Source organism: Podarcis vaucheri (assembly GCF_965113315.1).
Source record: "Podarcis vaucheri genome assembly, chromosome: 11".
In the NCBI taxonomy this organism is placed as follows: Eukaryota; Metazoa; Chordata; class Lepidosauria; order Squamata; family Lacertidae; genus Podarcis; species Podarcis vaucheri.
The window spans coordinates 35,996,932-36,021,966 of record NC_138749.1 but is presented as its reverse complement, the minus strand read 5'-3'; the positions used below and the strand labels follow the sequence as shown (position 1 = coordinate 36,021,966).

Sequence of the window (25,035 nt, the reverse complement as noted above, 5' to 3'; positions counted from 1 at the left end):
GAAAACACATAATTATCCACTGGGTTTGTACAATGTAATTCTGTAATCACAACATACAGAGCTAGTTTTAAGATTAGTTAATGTTACCTGTTGTGTTTTTGCCTAACTCTAACCCAAGGGATGGGTTTGTCAAAATAAGCTGGAATCTCTCATCCCCTTCAGGAATCTCATCATCAAAAATCATAACATCAACATATTTATACCTTTCTCCATCAGCAAAAGAAAGTGTCTAGCAACAAAACACAATGACACGGTATTTTAGAACATTTCAAAATTCAATACTTCATAAAAATTCAATAAATAAAGATAGGAAGAAAGATGCAAATCTTAGGTGACTTTTCCAAACCAGTGATGGTAAGTATTAAAGACATTATAAATCCATTTCAAATGACAAATGAGTATTCAAGGCACATGTGGAGCTCAGGAATGTGATCCTATCTGCCTCTCATCCTCACTTCCAAGTACTTATCTGAAGGTCAGAACTGAACCTACATGTCTATATATAATATATACACTTACAAGCTCTTTCCAGGCAGCTGTGAAACCTGCCTTTCTCATGGTTCCTGATCATATGGTGCATTGAGCAAACATGAATAGATCTGTTCTGACCTTTGGGTGAATGCCCAGAGGTTGCAAGTGGGCTCGATCCCTCTCCTCTCTTATGTTCATACTATATGTGCTCACCATATGAAAAAGGTTCCATATGTGATTTATTATTATTATTAACCTGTCAAGATGTTTGTGCTTCCTTTCCCTTCTAGAAAGCAATCTCGGTTCTCCTTTCTTCTCCTTCCAGCCCGAGAATTTAAAAATTCTAACTAGGCATGTTGTCTGATTATATTTCACCGCTGAAACAAATTAGCTAGCTGGTACTATGGTGAAAAGTATTTTGTATTAAGGTTAGTTCTTACCTGTGAGGAAAAATTAAAATCCAGCCCTTGATGTGCTTCCAGATTCTGAGCATACAAGAACAAGGACACTTTACCATAAGATCCTCGGTCCCGGAATGCCACTAATGTCAAACTTCCATTTAGTTCACTTATTTCAAAACTGTTGGGGGAAAAGAAGTACAGCCCTTCCCAATTATATATATTGACAACAAGTTTATGATTTCGTTGGCAATATTCATATACTTTATTAGGGCTGCCATACGTCTGGGTTTCCCCAGACACATCTGGGAATCAGGCAGCTCAGCAACTGTGTCAGGATTTTCACTTTTGGGAATATGACAACCCTAACTTTATAGACAACAACTGATATGCTGGTAAAATAGGGATCAGCTGAGAAGCTTGCTGCAAAAATACTTTAGTTATGGGCACTAATATACTTGGGGAAGGGCAACAGCTCAGGGGTACAGTAATCACTTTGCAAGCAGAATGTCCCAGGTCCAATCACTAGATAGATAGATAGATAGATAGATAGATAGATAGATAGATACACACACACACTCCAACATCAGTCAGAAAAGTTAGTGCCTGAGTGAGGATTTCAACCAAGATCTCCCAGGCATAACACAGTGGCTCCCACATATAGCTATAGGAACTCCAAAGGGCCTAACCTGCTATTTGAACTTAGGGGACTATAAGCATTTGAGGAGTTGGAGGAAGCAAATTCTAAGGGAAAACTCTTAGATAAATCAGGATACTCTGGAGTATCTGATCCGTTGGATCACAGCTTTTATCTGGAATTCATCTGGACTTTGACTGCTCAAAACTATCAACTGTGTAACACCAGATGAAACAGTTCAGTGCTCAAACAACTGAAAACAAACATAAGCTGAAGATGAGACTTACTTTGTGTTTTGCCAGCCAACTACTCCTCTTGCTCCATCATTTGCATCAATAACAACCTGTGCTGCTAAACCATCTACATCTAAAGATAAAATAGGTTTTAGTAGCACATAATATTTTAAGCATTGTTCAGATTCTGGTGGATGCACAAATGTTTCGAGAACAGTGGATATTTATTACTATATTTATATATTTATGAGTTACCAAAGTCAATAAACAACATCTATCCACAAAGTATGGGGGTTGATTAGTTCTGAATGCAGATGCATTGTCTTTACTGAATGAAGGCAATAGAACAGAGACATCTAATTATACCACAAGTCTAAATATTTTCTACACTACCTCTAGAATACACATCTCAAGTGAACTACAATATATTTTTCTATTTACCTTTAAGTTTGTAATGAATTAACCCCGTCAAGTCTATAGACATGCAAATAAAGGAGGTCAAACATAAAATATTAGAAGCATAGTGGAAACAGCCAGAAGCGTCAGGAGTACTGAAAGTACAGCCTCAGTCCATGCCCAAGACAGTAACTTGCTGAAAAGGACTAAGGATGCAATGCTAGACAGAGGGATTGAGGATTTAGAGCAGTGTTTCTCAAACTTGGGTCCCCAGCTGTTGTTGAACTACAACTTCCATCATCCCTAGCTAGCAGACCAATGGTCAGGGATGATGGGAGTTGTAGTCCAACAACAGCTGGGGACCCAAGTTTGAGAAACACTGATTTAGAGGAAGCCCAACTGCACCAATGGAACAGCAGATATGCCACCGCATATTGGATTTGATATCCCACTTTATCATTACCCAAAGGAGTCTCAAAGCAGCTAACATTCTCCTTTCCCTTCCTCCCCCACAACAAACACTCTGTGAGGTGAGTGGGGCTGAGAGACTTCAGAGAAGTGTGACTGGCCCAAGGTCACCCAGCAGCTGCATGTGGAGGAGCGGAGACACGAACCCGTTTCCCCAGATTGCAAGACTACCGCTCTTAACCGCTACACCACACTGGCTCCCATCAGCTACATCTCTGAAATATCAGAGCTACATATCAGCTACATCTCTGAAAACCCCACCCTACTTATATGCCAACAGAACACTCCTAGGGTAGAGCAATAACTGTCAGCAAAAGTAGTGGGTGCAATGGCCAAAATTAGCAAATTTACATCATATCCTATACTCCTCCAGATCACACCACCTGTGTCAACAACAGAACTTTACACCAGTCCCAGATCTGATGGAGAAAACTCAATGACAGCCACTCCATATCATGCTCTCCATATCATGTCAGAGCATATGGTATCATGCAACCCAACACCCAACCACAAAGGGGGAACACAACTCAAATGACAGAGTGTGTGGCACAGGTCTGTAGTTCTCAGGCCTTGTGGCATATACACTTAAGAGCTCCAAAGAAGGCACTTTGGTGAGAGGAAATTATGGAGAATGGGCAGTCTGCATTTTTCACAAAACAGTTTGGCCTTACTATCACAACATAGATGGGAATTTGAGTACATTGCTAACACTTTCCCAGAAGAGGCTGGTCAGGTGGGAGGGGGAAGGGCAAAGTGGCAGGGAGGTTGGTGCAGTGGACACACGCTCCGGGGCTCCTGCTGGTGCATTTGCACAATACTGACAGCCAAGCCTTTGTCACATGCCATCTCAGTAAGCAACAGTGACCTGCCTGCCAAGAACCTAACACAGGTATTCCACCCCAACCGATGAGCCACTTCTGCACTTCTCTACCAAGAACCCTACCAAGCCATACCTGTATTTAAATGCAAATACAGCTTGTATTTTGAAAGCTTTCATATTTATAAAAGTTAGTGCAAGAAAATATATCCAAGTCACATACTGCGTATATTACTTGATATATATACTGTGGCACTAATGCAAAGATGTGAAATGTATACCAAGTCTGGGAGGGAAAGATGTCGAAGGATGCATGATAAGTTCCACGGATGTAAGATTAACCAGAAAGAATTCTTGTAACTCTGGTACATCATCCTGAAAAACAGAAATACAATAAATGCTCATGCTATTGTATTTTAACATGCATTTCAAGAATAATCAAAGAAGGCCCTCTTTAACATCCTAAAACAGGGGTAGGGAACCTTCAGGGGGTCAAATGCCAGTGGTAGGTGGGGCCAGAGCCAAAACTGAGAGGAGCAAAGTATGAGACATTCATTCCTTATGCTCCTACCCCTGCCTTAGAACATTTATTACACAAGGTCATTTGAGTCTTCTCTCCCAAAAGATAATTAATTACCTGCCCTCAGGTGGGTCTTCATATAACATATGTAAAATAATATATGATGTAATTTAAAATGATTTACAGTCATACCTCGGGTTACAGACGCTTCAGGTTGCATGTTTTTGGGTTGTGCACCATGCTGAATCCGGAAGTACCGGATCAGGTTACTTCTGGGTTTCGGTGCTCGCACATGCGCAGAAGTGCCAAATTGTGACCCACGTGTGCACAGACGCGGTGCTGCGGTTGCGAACGCTGCGGGTTGTGAACGTGCCTCCTGCACGGATCATGTTCACAACCTGAGTGTCCACTGTAACAGTGACAAGAGCTGGCTCTGTCAATGAAGATTTACTGCATAGTGTAGCCAAGAGATTGAAAATGAAAAATGTGTAGTGATCCATTATCACATCACACTAGTTGTGACAGCAGCCAAATAAATGAGTTGATCTCACTTGTATGCATCTCATATTTCTGTTTGTAACTGTTCCCTACGACTTATCAACCATGGGTGGTTGGTTGCATCTACAATTAACTCCATACAGCAATAAAATAGACATAGCATAAATATGACTCTGTTATATTCAAAGTATTATGGCCTAAATCCTGCATCCATCAGAATCATTTTTTGTTGTTGAATGGAATTACTATTTACCTCTAGAATAGTAACATTTATGGTAGCCAATGTTTCACCTTCTCCTAAAAGAAGTGACCCTGATACAGGTATGTAATCAACTCCTGGTTCAGCCAAAATCACGTCGGTTTGATTCCTTATGCCAAGAAATCCTGGAACTGTTGCATAGGTGAGATTGATAACACCTAGTGAGCATGCAAGAAAAGAGTTCAGCAATAATTCTAATCAAGGGAGTTGAAACATGAAGAGACATAAATAACTCTTGTCAATTCCATATATTCTTGTGGAAGTGAGAGGTATGTAAAATGACTTACATATGTGAGAAATTTATGAAAAAAACAGTAATTTACACTCAACAACTAGAATCTGCTCCTGTTCAGTATTTCAGACATGTTTTCTTTCCAGATATTCCAATTCCATCTCCACCCTGATACAATATTCTATCACATTTCGTCGGTGGTGGTGCCCTTAGAAATAATCTGCCAGCTGTGGATGGGGCTAAAGCAGGCAGCAATATAGCCAGAGCAAAAATAGTCAGTCACCCACTCACACAATCTCTTTCCCCTACCCGCTCTTCCCATGGGCCGGAGCTTCCCCATCTGAGCTAGTAGAAAGGTGTGTGTGTATGTGTGGGTACACACACACATGCAAACATTATTAAATACATAAAATTTAGAATCCAACCCACTCCACATACCAACCTAGAGATCCAAATTCTCTGTTAATGAAAAGCTGAATGGTTTTATTTCCCTCTTGTACCAAAACAACTCTAGATGAAGGAGCAAAACTCAGAACTCCATGTGGTTCATCACTCGCCTCTACTGTCAAAACTGCTTCATAGCCTTGGCTATCCAAGATAGCAGCTCCGGAAGAAGCAACCCCTGAAAAACAAAATCAATAGACTATGTTAATCAGAACTGTCACCCACGGTATTTTGTTGTTGTTGTTTAAATAGCCCAAAGATCAGTTTAGTTGTTTCTGGAAGATGCTGCAAACTCTATAATTTAACTCAAGCACTATCTCTTAAAGTCAAAGTTCTTAGGGCTGGCAGGGAAGGTCAAAGCAGGCTATTCTACCTGGGAATCAGAGTTTGCAGCCTCCTAGCAGTCCTAAGGCCAGAGGCCAATGTCCTTCCCTGCTGCTCTGCAGTTTCCGGACAACTGGCATCAATGTTCACAAAGACATATCCCTCACCTGATCACTGTAGTATGATGTGATCACTTGCCTTTGTGACATCACAGATCAAGCACTACAGACAAAACATCACTAGCACCTCACATCACTTCAGACATAATGCTTTTCATCTGAATCACTTAATACATTCTGCTAATACATTCTGCTGAATCTGTTAATACATGTAAACCACAAAATGCTGAGTGCTCAAGTAATAAGCATGCATGTGCAGATGAGCCCTAATTTGCTGTTTCTCCATTGTGACCTGATGTTACCTTGAGTTCTAACGTTGTACAGAATCACTTGATATTCTTCTTTTTCTTCAGGAATATGGTCATCCAACAAGTGAACGTAAAATGTTGCATTCAGTGATCCCTGTTATTTAATGGAGAAACCAGTGAACCACTATGCAATGGACAACTGAGTACCATAAACAGTTAAGACATCTTCAGTTCCATTACAGAAGACCACAGCCCCATAGCTCCTGTAGCTGTTTTACCACAAGCCAGAACTGATACCTCAGCATCTTGCAAAACCCAAGTGGGAACTTTTTTTTACTTTCAAGGGCCACAAACCCTTGGGGATAATCTGTCAGGCACACGTACTGCTGCTGGAAGCAGCCAGAGCTAACAGTAGGGTGGAGCAACTCCATTTTCTCTTTCTCCCTTTCTGCCAGCAGACTTCCTGCTTGGAGAGGGAGAGATCACTTTTACAAGGGCTTTAAACCAGGGGTCAGCAACCTTTTTCAGTCATGGGCCAGTCCACCGTCCCTCAGACCATGTGGTGGGCCAGACTATATTGGGGGGGGGATGAATGAATTCCTATGCCCCACAGATAACCCAGAGATGCATTTTAAGCAAAAGCACACATTCTACTCATGTAAAAACACCAGGCAGGCCCCACAAATAACCCAGAGATGCATTTTAAATAAAAGGACACATTCTACTCATGTGAAAACAAGCTGATTCTCAGATTTAGAAGGTGATTGGGCCACATCCGGTCCACGGGCCTTAGGGCCCTACCCCTGCTCTAAACTGACTGCTTACAGAAGGCTTTCTCCCTCTCCTCCTTTCTTTACCCCATCCATTTCAGTTCTCTGCCCCTCCTTCTTCTCTCTCTGGGCTCCCATCCACATGCAACCATAGGCTCTCCAACCCTAGTGAACGGCATTCAATGGAAATAGAACTTGACTCTGGACAAAGGCAGAAATTCCTTTCTTACAATTTATTCTCGGGACAAGGCCAATGTGGCAATAGAAGTTCCATGATATTCTGCCGGATGGGATGAAACAGGTTGGCATCCAAACCACTCAATCCCTACCCTGATAAAGAGCTTTGCACTGGATTTCTAAGACAGTAAAGTAGGCAATTTGATAAGGAAAGAAATCTGCTGTGCTTAATTGCAGCCATTCATACTTCCTCCTTATGTATTCATTTTGCAGTTACCTCCAAAAAAAAGAGCATGCCAGAAACATTTTCAAAATTATGTTCCAAGTGGGGCCCAACAATTTTCCAATCAACAGTGACATTCCCTGCTCCTGGGGCAGTCCTTAGGACATGAAACGACAGCAACTCTCCTAGGAATTAAAGAAAGCAGAACACAATAGTAACCACAAGGAAAGAGATGCAAATTTTGTGTATAACCCACCCGGAACTTCTCCTGTACAGTCCCCATTGCAGCGAACAGAAGTTTTTCAAGTATACCAAGGTGCTCTTAAGCAGTCATTATAACCAAGTCATTATAATGGCAAATGTGCATGAGAAGTTTTTGGTGAGTTGTTTCCACTGAGGGAATTGCTCTTAAAAGACCCTGAAGCATGCAAACTGTAAATGAAATAATCACAGTAACATCCTTAAAAAAACAAAATATCAGGTATATATAGAAAGCCTTGCTTTAGACACCCTATTAATGAATTAGTTTAGTGGAAAAAGACCCATATTTGTTGGAATGCTGACTCATGAAAATCTGTCTTTAGAAAGCAGCAGGGAAATATATAAAATTCATGCAAAGAATTTAAGTATAAACACAACTGAAAGCAAATTACCAACAGAACATGCAAAAAAAACAGCAAGAGGGAGAAAAATAAACTCCTGTCAACTAAAAGAAAAAACAAATGCTGTATGTACTAGCTGTCTCATGTGATTACTTAGTTTTTACAAGAAAGATACATATAATGTAACATTGCACTGTAGTGGAATGTTACACAATGCATGCAGAAAAATGCTTGTAATTACCTGTAGATTCCATTTATTTCAGTTAAAACTTACATGATAACATCAGTGTTACAATTTTCTTTGATTTCAGAGGGAAGAGTTCACAAAAAGTTAATCGTTACCTGTGTTTGACATATCATGTGCATAGATATTGCTCATTCATACTTTAGTATGTGAATATAAGTATAGATGTAATGCATACACATCTAATGTACCTGTAATACATATAAGACTTGAAGTATATGCCAGGAACACAAGTTTTCTGCACAGCCATGACAATGGTTTTGATGGAGTACAGTTTTGCTAATAGGACAACATGGGTTAATGTTGCGTAAAAAAATTTTCCCCCTCTTCTGATATCGTAAAGAATTAGCATTTATGTTGAAATAATCAAACAAGTATAACCAATGTGAATAAATAAACCAAGAACTGTATACACTGCAGTGTGCCCAAAAAGTTAATATGCAAAATTTACATTTTAATTTAAAAAATAAATAATGGTTTTGACTTGCAGAAAGCCTATGGCCCTGTCACAATTATGCTGCCTATGTATTACTACTGCATTTTTTCAGGTGAGCAAAGTTTCAGTTTGCCAGTACATACAGTATTGCATGGGTCAAAGGAAGGAAAATGTAAATATAGTAGAGAACATTTATTTTAACACATTAGATACATAGAGCATCCTATTGTGCAAGTGTAATTGTTATGAACTATTTTTATATTATTGAATATGTGTTTTTTCCTGAAACTCTTAAATTCTGTTTTCGTTGCAAATAAAGGTGGAGGGGACAATATTCGTCTTTTAATATTTAACTCACAATTATAACCAGGTTGTATATATATGGCTATTCCTTACCCACACTGTGAAAACACATGGGGTACTATGATAGAGCAAACTGAGAATCCAAACTTAGTTGTTCTTTTTTAAAGTAAGCTTCCAAGACAGCAGTTCTCACCCTCACTGAAGATATGACTGAGGGGGTATAAGAAGGAATGGAAAAGCCTCTCCGGTGATGGAAAGGAGCTTCACTGTGGGGGAATCATGCCTAGCACAAAGGCTCCAAGTATGCTCACAGAAAGCCCAGGAGGCATAGATCTACTCCAGGCAGTGTTCATGAGGGCAGTAGGTGTGAAACTGGGGGCTGCAAAATCATTCAGTGGTCTAAGAACTGCCAGGTCCAATGTCTCCTTGTATCCCCATTGTTTGGGGCCCCAAATGACACCAGAGGAAGCATAAGTAGCTTTCTTCATGTTAGTGGAAGGGAAAACAAAAACTGCTCTCTCCTCAGTCCTACTTTGGCCAGAGTGGGCCAACAGCACTTAAGATTGTTCTACTTCAGTAGAAAGACAGGCTAATCGCTGGCAAAGCTTTCAGATTTCAAAACTGAAGGGCGGGAGGGAAGGCTGAACTGGATCTTCACAATAGTTGGGGAATTAGTTTCATTGCCCTTCTCAATTTCCATAATCTACGTAGACCACAAATTTTTGTTTTGTTTTACTAAAAGTTATTACTGTACTACAATAATTACTTCCAAACACACATCTCATGTATAACTGCATAACTGGAAGTGATAAAACAACATGTGCTGTAGGGCACTGGAAGGAAAGTAACAAAGGGACAATTTTCAGATTAGATGGTTGTTATTTGCAATATTGCCAGAATGTAATATTAAGTATGCAGTCACTGTTTTAATTTTGAATGATCAAAGATGGATTGTATGTATTTATCACCAAAATAATAATATAACTATTAAAAAAAAACATTCAAACTATCCATTCACATGACAAAGCAACACCATGTTTAATGTTATCCAGAATTATAAAAGTGTTTGGGAACCTGCACTAGGAATTCTAGGAACTATTTGTAGAGATACAAAAATTAAGGTTATATCAGCAGTAAGCCCACATACAATTTGCATAAATGCAATGCATGTCTTATTCTAACTGTTTGAATTTTTCTTTTCTACCCAGAGTAGCAATTTTGGAGGAGAAACAAAATATAATCCCCCCTGCCTCCACCCCATCCGAATAATATTTTGTACTGTACTGAAATACATTTTATCCTATTTGAGAATTTTGCACCAATATCAAAAAGCAAATTAATAAAAGTGTAAAAAGTCCACAATAGCAAAATGCACAAATAAGACTCAATATAGTTCAACACACCATTATACAGCACTATTTTATATCATTCGTAATAAAACACATTATGATACAGAGTGTAGCTGGCAAATTGTCTAAAAGAAGACTACATCAGATGGTGGTTGAGATCAGATTTCATGTTTACATTCGGCCCTTCTGACATTACAAATATGTACAACATTGGGCACTGTCCAGTCATAGGTGTTTTAAAGACTGAAATTAAAACATGTAATGTCAGGAACAGTCCTCAATGTGTCTGATGGTGTTTGCATGACAGTGAGCATGTCCATGGGTTTTCATATACATGAAATATAATAAAAATCAAAGCCTCCACAGGCTACTTCCAGTCCCTTAATGATGGCAGTATTGGACCATGGTAACGAGCAGTATCCAATTAATGCATCCTGCCCATGCAAAGATTTCCACATGTGCAATGGGTCTTTCCACTGTTCAACCTCCCCCTGGCACACATACCCTAAACCACCCCCAAATCAGCTTCAGAGGGTTGGAGAAACCCCTAGAACAGATTTGTGTAGGTGCAAGGGGAGGAGAGAATAACAGAATTGCAGAGTTGGAAGGGATCCCAAGGGTTACTGAGTGCAACCCCCTTGTAATGCAGGAATCTCAACTTGATCATACATGGCATAACAGAATAGAATGGGAGATAGGGAAGTTCCCACTGAATAAGTGGAAATCTTGGGGCACATTACTCAGCTCTACTTAAGGTACAACCCGGTGAGTAAGAAAAATGGCCAAGTTTGTTATGCAGTGCAATCATTTGAGGAGTTGACATTTTATCTGCTTTTATTACACCAAAGATTGATACCATTGGAAATAGTATTGTGCAATGCAGAATTACAAGGGCACATGTTAAGAATTCCCTCATTCTAATGGACAAAGGAAGTATGTTTTTGAAAGATAGTGTGAAGGAAGGGATTGTTATTATTATTATTTTAAAAACTGACATCTACATAATTCCGAAATCATGGCCTGCAGTCCTCAAAACTATTTCTCGAGAAGAGCTCCCTCTGCTTCAGCTGAATTCCTTTAGGATAAACAATCTGAGGATCAAGTCATCACTTGATGATGGGATGATGACCTTCATTCCCTCATCAACATGGGTTGATGCTCATCATAACAGGTTAGTGCTGGAAGCAGTGGAAAGGTAGGTCTCTGAGATAGGTGAAAGAACTGAGGAAACCGTAAGTGCAACCAAGATGGCAGATTGGTTGAGTAATAAGGTTAGGTTCTGCCTGTTTTAGGGAGGGAGCACCTTAATGTGTTGGATTTTCCTAATATGGAAACATGTTGATGACCCCAGCACTAATTAATAAAAATGAAAGCTTGACACCAAAGGAAATGTTTAGCCATTTCAGAACTTTTTGAATATCTACTGATTATTCTTTTTAAATGAACGTGTCTGGATAAAGCTAAAGTACTCTTAAACTTTAGAACCTGAAAGCTAAATGTTCACTGAGGTCTCTAAATTCTATAATAAAAAGTTATTCAGCTCCACAGTACAGTGTTGTGTGTGTGTGTGTGTGTGTGTGTGTGTGAAGAAAACATAGTTGGTGGCAAACAGAGTCCATGAAGGTCACCATACAGTTTGTGTTAATTCCTTGTGCTCATTGATGGATCCTCTTAGCATGTCAGGTTACAGCTGCTTTGACATGCTCATGAGAGCCATTAATGTGGGAAAGAAAAGTAAGAAAGCTCAGGCATACAGCAGCACAGAATCAACAATGGTGACCTATGTGGGAACTTCCCAAAAACGGTAACGATGACCTTTCACATACAAGAGATATATACATAGATTAGGCAGTTGATATAACAGTATATCATATAACACTGTATCAGAAAATGCATCAAAAACATGAAAGAGGCATGCAGGTCCCCCCCCATCCACATTTTAAATACTAACAAAACAAGATTTGGTCAATTCCAACCCTTGCAGGCAGAGAGGGTGTGCAGTTAGGAATGTCAATCTCACATTAGTTTGACTACACATGACTAATTTCCACCAGTGGTAACATAATATTGCTATTTTTCATTCATATGCTTGACAAGGAATCCAGTTTACCAACATGTCTGCTTGGAAGTAAGTTTGAGTACAATGTATGCATGTATAGGATTGGTACACTACCACCTCTGTTTGTATACCACTGATGATGATCAGAGGCACCAGCTGTAGATTTGCTCCCAGGAGTTGGCATGCAGCCAAAAGCATAGTAAATTGGAAACAAATCCCATTGACTTAATCCATTGGCTAAAGTGGTCTAGGGTAGCACTGTGAATTCAAGAGATTTTACAAACAGCTAACATAGGTGTTTGTGCTCTGGATGCTGTTACCTTGCCACTAAGAATGTTCTTCCTTAGAAATACTCCTTTTAAGTATAACAACAGTTTATAGCTACTGCTGTCATTATTGTTAGAAAGCAGCCAAGAGTGCATTAACTGTACTGATTATCCATAATGAAATTAAACAATTCATATACTTAAGGGTCACAGACAGCTGCAAACAAAAGCCTCTTACAGCAAATCAAATATAAAGACCTAGCTACTTGGCGCCTTCAGCAAAGGAAAGAGATTCCAGGCGTAGGCATAGCATAGCAACACCATGGCGGGATGCTTTCTTAACATCAATGGGAGTCACCTAGAAGCAAAGGTGTTCAGGAAAGAAGTGGGAAAGTCTCACATGGCCCAGGTAAATGGCTAATTATTGCTGGAAGCAAGGGAACTGCACAAGCTCTATTCTTGCTACGAAATACTTGGATTGTAGTAGATTGGCTCACGTGCCATTGAAGAGCCATGAATCTGTCCTTACTAACACTTAAGTGGCCTAGCTTATTTATATATATTAAATATTTCGAGAATTTGTTGTGAAAGAGACAAAGAAATTGAATGGGGTTTTTAAACAGAGGCTTGCACATGAACTGTAAGCAGCAAAACTCGGGCCAAAGTAAATGTCAAATGAATCCCAGCATTTTAATGTGCACATTTTTATTGCAAATAGAAGTCCCTAGCGGGATTGATGATTATCAGGACTGCAGCAGGTAAGGAAGGTGGATTTAGCAATTTTCTCTCCTGTTGCAAGTTCTGAGGAAAATGCTTTCTACAAAGAATTCATTCCATTGGCACCCACTATGGATTTCCTCCAAATACAAATTATTATTTTTTTCCAGAAAAGTGGTTTTCATCAGGACCAGAGCAAATAAGGAAAGGGTAAAACTTCCCCTTCCCACCTGTTGTAATCCCAATAATTAGCACACATGGCCTGGCCTGTCTGCTATTTGCTTTTTGCAAAATGTGCAAATTAAATGAAGAGATATGTTTTGCATCATGTCTAGTTTGACCTTGAATCTCTACAAAATAGTGGACAATGAAATTGTTTCTCCTCTTTCCTCATTAGGGATTTTTTAAAAAGTTCATTGCTTGTTTGATTTCTGATGCACTATAGAAATAAATGATATATGTGGCTAAAGACCCTCTCAGAATTTTCTTTTCTCATTTTCAACCTATGTGGTAAATCAAAGTAAGCCATTACTGTGAGAAAGCATAAGCAAATGGATTGATAGCACACAGAGTGAGAGTAGTGAAAATGGAGAGGAACCCACCTTCATGACCGATAACAGATCTCGAAGATGTCTGAAAGCTAATAATTCCTGCCACATTGTCATTGGCCAGAATAACCACAGTGACCGTATCTGAGCTGGGTTGAATACGACTGCCACCATCAGTGTGAATCAAACTGATGATAATGCTTTCGTCATCCTCGGGTTCAGAGTCATCTAGAATTGTCAATGTGATTGTCTTTTTTGTTTCACCTGACAAAAAAATTGAAAGGCTTTTAAGCAATCAGTGCTACCACTGTTTCAGCAGTGATCATCCCAGTGCTTAAAATAAACAAACTGAACAGCTTTCTGGGGGCTAACATATAAGCAGAGCAAATTCAGTTCATGGTAGCATTTAATATGTTTATTTATGAGGAACGGCTAAGGGAGCTGGGCATGTTTAGCCTGGAGAAGAGGAGGTTAAGGGGTGATATGATAGCCATGTTCAAATATATAAAAGGATGTCACATAGAGGAGGGAGAAAGGTTGTTTTCTGCTGCTCCAGCGAAGCGGACACGGAGCAATGGATCCAAACTACAAGAAAGAAGATTCCACCTAAACATTAGGAAGAACTTCCTGACAGTAAGAGCTGTTCGACAGTGGAATTTGCTGCCAAGGAGTGTGGTGGAGTCTCCTACTTTGGAGGTCTTTAAGCAGAGGCTTGACAACCATATGTCAGGAGTGCTCTGATGGTGTTTCCTGCTTGGCAGGGGGTTGGAATCGATAGCCCTTGTGGTCTCTTCCAACTCTATAATTCTATGATTCTATGATTCTATTTTACTGTCAGGGAACTGACATCAGAGGAAAGGGAGTTGGTAGGGCTCCCAGAGACTGGGAGAGAGTCAGCAGCCAAAGCAGGGACCAGTAGGGGGAGCGAGGGGTCTCTGGAGGAGGATCTCAGTAATGCTGAGAGAGACGCAGCAGCCCAGGCAGGAAACAGCAGGGGAGAGAAAGGGGTGAGAGACACGTCCAGCGAAAATAGCGGGGAGGTGTCAGAAGCAACTGCAGGGAGACCCATGCTTCGCCGGAAGCTGCCACGTCGTGAGTCCAGGAGACGCGTTTCCGTTAAGGAGCTTCTTTGCTGGAAGCGCTTCCGCAGGCAGCCACTGTCAGACTCTACTAGTGACTAGAGCAGACATGTCTGAGGAGCTCTGTCACACACAGAGGTTTGTGGGGCCGCACAAACTCTGAAGGGGCACAATTTTAAGCACAAGCAGCTAATCATTCCCTGACAGCAGTCTGACAGTCTTTGTACGCTGCCTGTGCAGGAGAAAGCATCATGAACAACCCAGCCGGAACCGGAGAGGCAGGGGTTGGAGCTGGTCCAAGCTTGGAAGAAAGGTATCAAGCTCTGGAGGTCCAACTTGCGCTGCAGACGGCGAGGCTCGAGGAGAGAAGGGCTCAGGATGCTGACAAAAAGGGGAGAACCACTCAGTTCCCCAGAAAGGTACCAGGATTGGTGCAGAAGTTTGGGGGGGACCCCAAGGATTACCATGCCTTTAGGACCGAGATGCAATATGCCCTGAATGTGCAGTTTGATGAGTTCCCTGATGAGGAATCGCGAGTTGCTTTCGTAATTGGGCATCTTGAGAAGGGGGCGCGGGACTGGGTTCGACCCCTGATGGCAACGCACAACGATATCCTAAAGGACACTATGAAGTTCTTTCGTGCAATGGATATCATGTTTTCCAGCGATATTGAGGAAGGGGTGGTGCGCAGACAGCTAATGGCTTGCAAGCAGGGAAGCAGATCTGTCCGTGAGTACTGGACTGAATTTACCATGCTGATTCACAGATTGGGGTGGGATTTATCGGCAGCACCCATTCAGATGCTATTTGAAGAAGGTCTTTCTTCGGCTGTGAAAGACGAGCTGTCCAGGAGCCCCAGGGCGGTGTCTATGGATCAGCTGACCAAATCTGCGCTGACCATTGGAGCGCGCCAGGAGGCAAGAGCCTTGGAGAGGCGGGAAGGGAGAGGGGAACGTTGGAAGGAGTTACGCATTCCAGACATTCCTGAGCCAGCTTTCCCGCCGGCAGAGCCGATGGAAATCGGAACAGCCCGCGCGCGCGCAGTTTCAAAGCCCAGTGAGGGGGCGAAGAAGGAGGGAAAGGGAGCCCGGAAATGCTATCTCTGCCAACAGCCAGGCCACTTTGCCAGAGTCTGCCCCCAGAGAAAGGAATGGCAAGGGATGGTGGGAGCAGTTGAGGGGGGAGAGCAGGGAGAAACGGAGCAGGTAAAAGCCAACGCCTGGTTGCCACCGTCAGGGCACTGCAGCCAGGCCAAAGAGCAGTAAAAGTGCCCGTGCCAGAAGCTCCTCGACCTGCTCTAGTAATTGAAGTGTCGCTAGAGCTGCAAAATGGACACCCCCTAAAAATAAAGGCGCTGTTGGACTCAGGCAGCTCTTGCAATTTTATGAGCAAGGAGTTTGCTGCTGAACATCAGATACAGACTATCCCTTTAAGCAACCCCCTGCAGGTGACCACGATCGATGGCAGGGAACTGTTGGGAGGAGGAGTCAGCTTGCAGACCGTCCCAATGATAATGAGGGTGGCAAGGCACACAGAACTGATAGCGTTTAATGTGGCCACCTTGGGAGGCGCTCCCATTATTTTGGGAATGAGCTGGCTAGCCCTACATGATCCGCTGGTGGGCTGGCATCAAAGAGTGGTTTCCTTCGGTTCAGCACATTGCTTAGAACACTGCAGGGGGGAAAAGGGGTCAGCAGGGGCCCAAGCCACCCTGGCAGGGACTGAAGTAATGGGGAAGGGGAAGGTGCCACCACAGTATGCTGATCTCAGCGACGTGTTCAGCGAGAAGGAAGCTGACCAACTACCCCCGCATAGGCCCTTTGATTGCCAGATCAATTTACTCCCTGGAGCACAGCTTCCTGTAGGCAAGTTGTATGCCATGTCAGACAGGGAAATGCAGGAGTTGCGAGCGTTCATTGACAAGAACCTGAAGAGAGGCTTCATCAGAGAGTCCAAGGCAGCGGGGGGTAGCCCAGTGTTTTTTGTGGATAAAAAAAACACGGACAAGCCGAGACTTGTATGTGATTTTAGGCGGTTAAATGCAGTGACAGAGCCGGCGGCTTTTCCTATGCCCAGGATTGATGATATTTTGACCAGGGTGCGGAAAGGAAAGATTTTTACAAAGCTGGACCTAAGGGGGGTGTACAACCTGATACGTATAAGGAAAGGGGATGAATGGAAGACCACCATGTTCACCCCTTTGGGGGCATTTGAATACCTCGTTATGCCTTTTGGATTACAAACAGGCTCCGCGTGTTTTCAAGCCTTCATGAACCACGTACTGGGGCCTTTGCTCTACAAGAATTGCGTGGCCTTCTTGGATGACGTGTTGGTGTATTCGGAGAATGAGGAGCAACATGTGAGAGACGTCAGAGAAGTGTTGAGCAGGCTGCAAGCCAACAGGCTGTGGGTGAAACTGGAGAAGTGTCAGTTTCATACCAAGGAGGTGGAATTCCTGGAGTACCGCTTGTCAGACAAGGGGTTGGCCATGGACCCCGGCAAGGTTCAAGCGGTGCTGGAATGGAAAACACCCAAAACCAAGAAGGATGTGCAGAGGTTCCTAGGGTTTGGAAACTTTTATCGTAAGTTCATCCGAAACTTCGCCCACCTGACGGCGCCCATCACGGACTGTCTCAGCAGTAAAAAGAAGTTTGTTTGGACGGGGGAGGCGGAGCGAGCGTTTGAGGAACTGAAAAGGGCCTTCGCCTCTGATGAACAACTTCTACATGTGGATTTACAAAAAAAGCTGAGGGTCGAAACAGACGCTTCTGACAGAGCCATAGGGGCGGTGCTTCTTCTGCAGCCGGGGAAGGAGGGGTCAGAGTGGCGACCGTGTGCCTTCTTTTCGCGAAAGCTGAACAAATCTGAGAGGAACTACACGGTGTACGACCGGGAACTTCTTGCGATTCATGAGGCCTTCCGGAGATGGAGGCACCTGCTAATTGGTGCACAACAGAAGGTGCAAGTGTGCACGGACCATAAGAATCTAGAGTATTGGAGAACTGCGCGAGTGCTCAACCAACGGCAGTTGAGATGGGCCCAGGAGTTCTCCAAATTTAACTTTGAGATTTGTTACGTGCCAGGCCCAGAGAACGTTAGGGCGGACGCTCTCTCACGCAAACCTGAATATTTGGAGGGAGAGGGTGCACCCGAAGAGACCCATGTCATTCCCGAGGACCGCTGGGTGTGTGGGGCGGCATTGGTGGGGCAAAGGGAACTGGTAGAGGGAACGGTGCAGGATGAATACGCCCAGGACAAACTCAGGGGTCTCAGGAGGGAGGGAGACAAACCCGGGGGTTTTGAGGAGAGAAACGGGGCGTTGTACTACAAGGGAGCGTTATACATACCTGAAGGGGAATTGAGGGAAAAGGTACTCAAGCAACTGCACGATAGCCCCACAGCAGGGCATTTTGGGCAACACAAAACCATGTGGCTGGTTACCAGGGAATTCTGGTGGCCCAAGGTCAGGGAAGATGTGCGGGAGTATGTGAGAGGGTGTGACCAATGCCAACGAGCCAAGGGGGAGAGGCGGGCACCGGCAGGTTTATTAGAACCACTACCCACGCCGGAAAGGCCATGGGAGGCAGTGGCAATAGATTTCATGACTGATCTGCCCAGGTCCAAAGGGAAAACAGCCATCATGGTTGTGGTAGACCTGTTAACCAAGATGGCCCACTTTATAGCCTGCTCACATGCGGTCACAGCGGAAGAAACCGCTAAATTGTTTGTGGAAAATGTGTTTAGGCTGCATGGCGCCCCCTTGAGGGTGGTTTCTGACCGAGGGAAACAATTTACTTCCAGGTTCTGGAGGAAGCTCATGAGCTTATTGCATGTAGAGGTGAATTTCTCAACTGCCCGTCATCCAGAAACCAACGGGCAGGCGGAAAGAGCTAATGGTGTCCTCCAGCAATATTTGAGGTGTTATGTGAATGACAGAGAGAATGATTGGGTGGAGAAGCTGGCGTTGGCAGAATTTGCCTACAACAATGCAGAGAACGTGTCCACGGGGATGAGCCCCTTTTTGGCTAATCACGGGTGTCATCCCTGAGCCTTCCCAGGGGGGGAAGGGGAGAACTGGAGCGTTCCAGCCGCAGAACAGTTCGTTGAAGAAATGGAAGCGATCCATCGCCAGCTCCAACTTAATTTAAACAGGGCGAAGGAGGAATATAAGAGGCAGGCAGACAAAACCAGAAGGGAAGGGGAAAGCATTAGGGTGGGGGACCAGGTGTGGCTGTCCACCCAAGGGTTACCATTCAAAGGAGGTTGTAAGAAGTTAAGACCCAAAAGGCTGAGCCCATTTGAAGTCACGCAGCAGGTCAACCCAGTGGCTTTCAGACTCCGGTTACCGAACCACATGAAGTTGCACCCAGTGTTCCACAGGTCGTTGCTGTCACCGTATAAAGGGGACAGAGAAGGGAGGGTCAATAGGGGACCAGCTATGGAGGAAAAAGAACACAGCTACCATGTAGCGGAGATTCTCGATTCCAGGTGGAAGGGAGATCAAGTAGAGTATTTGGTAATGTGGAAAGGGGAGCCGGAGTCGGAAAACACCTGGGTCAGGGCAGAGGATGTAGATGACGAGGTTTTGATAGAAACTTTTCATCAGAGATTCCCTCATAAACCCCAGCCAGTGGCGAGGTTCCGGAGGGAATACTTCGCCACCACCGACGAAGAAGAAGAGTTGGAGGGGTTCTCTGATTCCGAGGTGGAGGAGGATTCAGCGAGTCGGAACGAAGACCGATGGAGGGAAATGTTCGAGACGTCTGAAGATGAAGAGGATTCTTTTCAGGGTTTCAGCTCCTCACCGCCCAGAGGAGAGAGTAGGGGCGGGGGAGAAGGGGGCCCTGGAGGGGAGGTGGATGTCAGGGAACTGACATCAGAGGAAAGGGAGTTGGTAGGGCTCCCAGAGACTGGGAGAGAGTCAGCAGCCAAAGCAGGGACCAGTAGGGGGAGCGAGGGGTCTCTGGAGGAGGATCTCAGTAATGCTGAGAGAGACGCAGCAGCCCAGGCAGGAAACAGCAGGGGAGAGAAAGGGGTGAGAGACACGTCCAGCGAAAATAGCGGGGAGGTGTCAGAAGCAACTGCAGGGAGACCCATGCTTCGCCGGAAGCTGCCCCGTCGTGAGTCCAGGAGACGCGTTTCCGTTAAGGAGCTTCTTTGCTGGAAGCGCTTCCGCAGGCAGCCACTGTCAGACTCTACTAGTGACTAGAGCAGGCATGTCTGAGGAGCTCTGTCACACACAGAGGTTTGTGGGGCCGCACAAACTCTGAAGGGGCACAATTTTAAGCACAAGCAGCTAATCATTCCCTGACATTTACCTTTGCTGATTAGTGATCTGAGTTGTTTTCTTTTACTCTCCCTGTCACAGAGTCCCAACCCAGTGAGAGCTTCAGTCATCCAGACTAATCTATTTTATTGCATTTCAAATATACTGCAAGCTGCCTCAGGGTCTTCAGTAAAAAGATGAGGTATATATATTTCAACCAAATCAATATATTCATATGGCCATATCTGCTAATATATACAACCACACAAAACTATTTTCTGATAAAAAATGTACTACCCTGTGGAGAATAGTCAACCGTGACATATGAGCCAGCTCAAATTTTGCAGGGATGAATGCCTTGTTCACAAGACCAGTTCACCCATGGATATACAGTGGTACCTTGGGTTACAGACTCTTCAGGTTACAGACTCTACTGACCCAGAAATAGTACCTCGGGTTAAGAACTTTGCTTCAGGATGAGAACAGAAATCGTGTGGCAGCAGCGCAGCAGCAGCAGGAGGCCCCGTTAGCTAAAGTGGTGCTTCAGGTTAAGAACAGTTTCAGGTTAAGAAACCTCCAGAACGAATTAAGTTCTTAACCCGAGGTATCACTGTATTCCATGAAGAAACTGAAATATTATCTCCTGTTTGGGGTGGGGTGTTTGTGATATGGATTCATTTTGAGATTACACACCTTAGATGACAAATAACCTCTTTATCTGATGAGTTAGCACAATGTTTTATACACTCATTGAATTTAAACTATGGTTTAAGAACAAAGAGTGTGTCTGCTCCCTGCTCTGTGTATCACATAGGCTTCGGCCAGGACTGGCCCAAGACTTTTGGCTGCCTGAAGCAAAAGACAAACATGCCTCTTATATTGCATATAATTGTGATGGGTGTCCTCTGCTGTACCCAAGAAAGCAGCAGGCTACTTTGTGGGGTGTAGGGCAGGCCACATGGCACACACAACTCTGTCCTTCGGCACCTCCTTGCCACTCCATGCTCTACAGTATTTGCTGTCTGAGGCAGTTGCCTCATTCTACATAATGGCAGGCTCTGGCCTGCCTTCACTCAGTGTCGATCTGAAGGACAGTGATTGTACAACAGACAGAGCTATTGATTGTTAGAACCACAATGGCTATGCTCTGGCGCCACAGCTGGTGGCAGCAGTGCTTCTGAATACCAGTTGCTGGAAACCACAGGAGAGGAGTGTTCTTTTGCTCAAATCCTGCTTGCTGGTTTCCCACAGGCATCTGGTTGGCTACTGTGAGAACAGAACAATGGACTAGATGGGCCCTTGGCCCTTGCAGGCTCTTCTTGTGTTCTTATGTATTGTGCTATTATTATGTATCCTCCCAAACTTCTTACCTTCTGCAAAAATCAGGATTTCCCCTTCACCTATGAAATCCACATTTGGGGTAGCTGTGCCACCAGCTATGCTCCACTCCAGTATCACCTGTCCCAGACTACCTTCTGTTCTGTGTATCATTAGCTGCACAGTGTTCTGAGGCCATTCATGAACTTCTACATAAAGACCATCCTCTGTTGTATTGGGGCTGATGCTGTAGATCACAAACACACCAAAGGCATCTCCATTCATTAGTATGACCACTGTAGAGGTGTTTGGTTGTCCTATGGTTGGATGATCTTCAATGCTGGCAGAGATGTTCAGCAGCTCAACCCTTAACAGAGAAATGACAAACTTTTCGTCCACTTCTGGAAAATCATCAGGAAGTATGGTAACTGTGAGATTTGCAAACTCTGCTCCTTCAGCCATTATCACCCACTGCCTTGTAACAGACTCATAGTCACTACCTGCAATTGCTTGGGTACTAAAAAGAGATGATATGGTGGTAAGGTTTTTCTTGTACGTCCAGAATCCTGACTTGTTGGTTACTGGGCCATCCCAAGTTGCCACCCAAATGCATGAAGGAATTCCAAAGGCATTGGAAGAGGTGAAGGCTGAACATGCTGGCTCTTTCAGGCATAGAGTTGCACAATTGTACAACGAGTCATTAGTTGAAACATTCACTTTGGTCATCTCAATTGTGTCTGGAATTCCTTGCACAGCAGCTTCATAGTAGGACAGCACATCCAGGCCTTCGGCTACTGCCAGAGCTACAACATCAATTTCAGCAGTGCTGTAGAAAATCTGCAACCGCCCAAATCTTCCACCACTACGAATTGTGATAAGCAAGAAGGTTATGTTAATTGTGACAGTTTCTCTAGTTACAATATTTACAAATAAGAAAAAAAATTGCAAAAATATTCATTATTTAAACACAACTTTTAAAACTATCACCACTCTCATTTATTTAAAAATGCAACATCAACCCAGAAAACTGGGAAAGCAAGAAGTGGCAATGGGATGAGAAAATGAAAGTGTGAAGAACAAGCTTATAGAGTGTATCATTTTCACGTCTAAATCCTAAGTCCTTTATGTTGACTTCTCCTGGTGAGTAAGCAAATGTTGGAACAAGCAAGCCTGTTCCTGGTGCATGCTTGGGCTGGAAGTCTTTCCTCTGTGACCTCCTTCATTTAAGAGCTTCCCTTAGTATTCCCAATTCTTATCAACAGCATCTCACACATTTCAGATTAAACAGGTGTAAGATCATAAGAGCCGCTATTGGTCTCAGTCTTAAATCCACTTTCCCCCATGTGCTCACTTGTTTTATAAGCAGTGCTTTTTCCCCTTTAAAATGTTTAGGAGTACTCTCATTTTCCTACTCCTATTGAAATAATGCCCTTAAATGAGGCCAAACTTAGATTCATAAAATTTTTAGGGGTATGCGTACCCCTGGGGAAAAATATAGTATACCACTTGTTGTTGTTGTTAACAGGTTTTTTTACAAGCAAACCTAACAATACAATAGCAGGAGAACACAGAATAATTCACAGTCAGTACACTTAAAAGACCAAGGTATTAAACAGACCTTCTCTTCACTGTTATGTTTGCAAGTGAACTCCTCTCCAGTGGCTCTTGAATTCGGTACAAGTTTTGGTGAAAGGCAACTGTGCCGTATGGCTTATCATTGGCAGGAATTATCACATTTGCCACTCCATCTGGTCCAATAGTACCTCCATTGGAAGCCTGAATTAATTCCACTCTGATAACCTACAAAGCATGTTAGATTGTCATTGAAATAACTTGATGGTGGAGGGAAATGTCTAGTTTGAGCCAGATGATAAACAAGTACTGGAAAACTTTTTTCCCCTCAAAAGTATCCTAATTTTAGGCTATTGTGCTGCTTATTAGAAATGTAGTATAAACAAAAGCAAGCAACTCAATTCAGCTTTCAATGTTCATGATGACTAACATATGCTACAGCAGTTACCAAATTACCTATCCTTTTATTGTTTAGTGTAGCAAAATTAAGAAACCACATTTACTCCATATTCCTACTGGTACTAGAAACAGATATCATTCAAAATCATTAGAAATACCACTTACAGCAATATGAGAACAGAGCAGTATGATTTATCTAAAGTTATCTAAAGTCTAGGCCACTAGAGGGAGATTGCTAGGTACCACCACCATGAGTTTTCCTCAGTGTCAGGAGCGAGCCAGCAATAAATCACACTGTGCAGGTTGGAATTAACTCTTTATTAGCAAAAACATGTTTTGCACAGGAATGCCAGACCTAATGGACACAGCCAATCATCTCTGGTAAGTCTTGCCCCCATGAAGCAGTTGCTGAGACTGAAGGTCCCCACTCCCCACAGCTGCTTAAGTTGCCTCCTGTCCAGGGTTTTCCCCAAGCAATCAGAGACATAACACACCACTTACAAGACAGCAGAAATCATGAATGTTTCTGGTCATGTGTTATATGGCTGCTGAACTCACCTCTTCAATTTCTGGATCATCGTCAGCCACGATATCCAGTGTCAAGTTCTTCATGGTTTCTCCAGGTGAAAATGGAATATTACCCGAGAAGACCAGCAAATCACTGACAGCAGGTTGCCCATTAATGCTGGCTATCCATTGAACAGTCACATTGCCCAGTGTTCCAGCATTACGAATGACTGGAAGATCTATCCTCACTGTGTCAGACTCAGGCTCTTCAACTGTGATTTCCGTGATCTGAAAGACTAGCGAAGTTGAGAGTTTTTATTCCTTCCTTTCTTCAAATGTCTTGTAGGATAAGCTTGCTTTTTAATACATATTTTATTGTAAGAGATATTTATGAAATAGAATGCTAATAAGTAGTGGATGTAGCAAGCCACCACATAGGATCACACTGGATGAATTTCCATGAAAAGGCAATCATTTTGACTTCATTTGAGAACAGTCATCGCCACATTTAATATCACCTAATCCCTGCACTGGTGGGTCTTGCTACTCCCCATTCCTTTTTGCTTTCTTTCCATATCTTTGTGGCAGAAAGTTTATATCACTGGCTGGTCTTCTCTGAGGTCTCCCAACTTCACTGAATACACAGGGGATCAGTTTAAGCCTTGGAATTTGAAAGTCCCTGGGAGTCCTACATAAAATGGAACCCACTAATCTATAGCAGAACATCATGGGGGTTCAAAGGAACCTTGTGGTTTTAAGACTGGTGTAGTATTTAACTTTTCATTGAAGAGTGTCTTGCAACAGAAACTGCTTGTTAAATCAGCAAATGGCCACTGTGATATTTGCCACTCAAAGGATAGAAGAAGTTTAAGAGCTTCATCTTACCAAAAGATCCAAATGGATCATCAGAGGCCTCAATGGTTATAATTGCCTCAGTTAGGCTCCCAAGCAATGCTCCTCCTGTTGTTTCATTGAGCAGCTGCACAAGGAAGGACTCTTCAACTTCAGGGTTGATATCATTGATTATATAAATTGGCACAGCTTTGCTGGTCTCCCCTTCTAGAAGGACAACATCTGATGAGGCTATGCTGTAATCTTCCCCTACATAAATAGAAATGACAAAGATGCTTAAGCAAT

General features: G+C 43.1%; 1 protein-coding gene across 4 annotated transcripts in view; it reads right to left on the bottom strand.

Annotated features, from left to right (window-relative positions):
• Nucleotides 1-25,035, bottom strand: part of ADGRV1 (adhesion G protein-coupled receptor V1) — a 247,800-nt gene that overhangs the window by 163,361 nt on the left and 59,404 nt on the right. For all 4 annotated transcript variants that reach the window (XM_082191331.1, XM_082191333.1, XM_082191334.1 and 1 more), the window contains 13 exons: nucleotides 24,784-24,999; nucleotides 23,950-24,194; nucleotides 23,039-23,220; nucleotides 21,474-22,282; nucleotides 13,813-14,022; nucleotides 7,289-7,419; nucleotides 6,119-6,218; nucleotides 5,372-5,551; nucleotides 4,692-4,855; nucleotides 3,702-3,795; nucleotides 1,794-1,872; nucleotides 912-1,050; nucleotides 88-229 (listed from right to left, as the gene is read on the bottom strand). In XM_082191331.1, coding sequence (XP_082047457.1) covers nucleotides 88-229; nucleotides 912-1,050; nucleotides 1,794-1,872; nucleotides 3,702-3,795; nucleotides 4,692-4,855; nucleotides 5,372-5,551; nucleotides 6,119-6,218; nucleotides 7,289-7,419; nucleotides 13,813-14,022; nucleotides 21,474-22,282; nucleotides 23,039-23,220; nucleotides 23,950-24,194; nucleotides 24,784-24,999 — 2,691 coding nt within the window. The remainder of the gene's footprint in view (nucleotides 1-87; nucleotides 230-911; nucleotides 1,051-1,793; nucleotides 1,873-3,701; nucleotides 3,796-4,691; nucleotides 4,856-5,371; nucleotides 5,552-6,118; nucleotides 6,219-7,288; nucleotides 7,420-13,812; nucleotides 14,023-21,473; nucleotides 22,283-23,038; nucleotides 23,221-23,949; nucleotides 24,195-24,783; nucleotides 25,000-25,035) is intronic.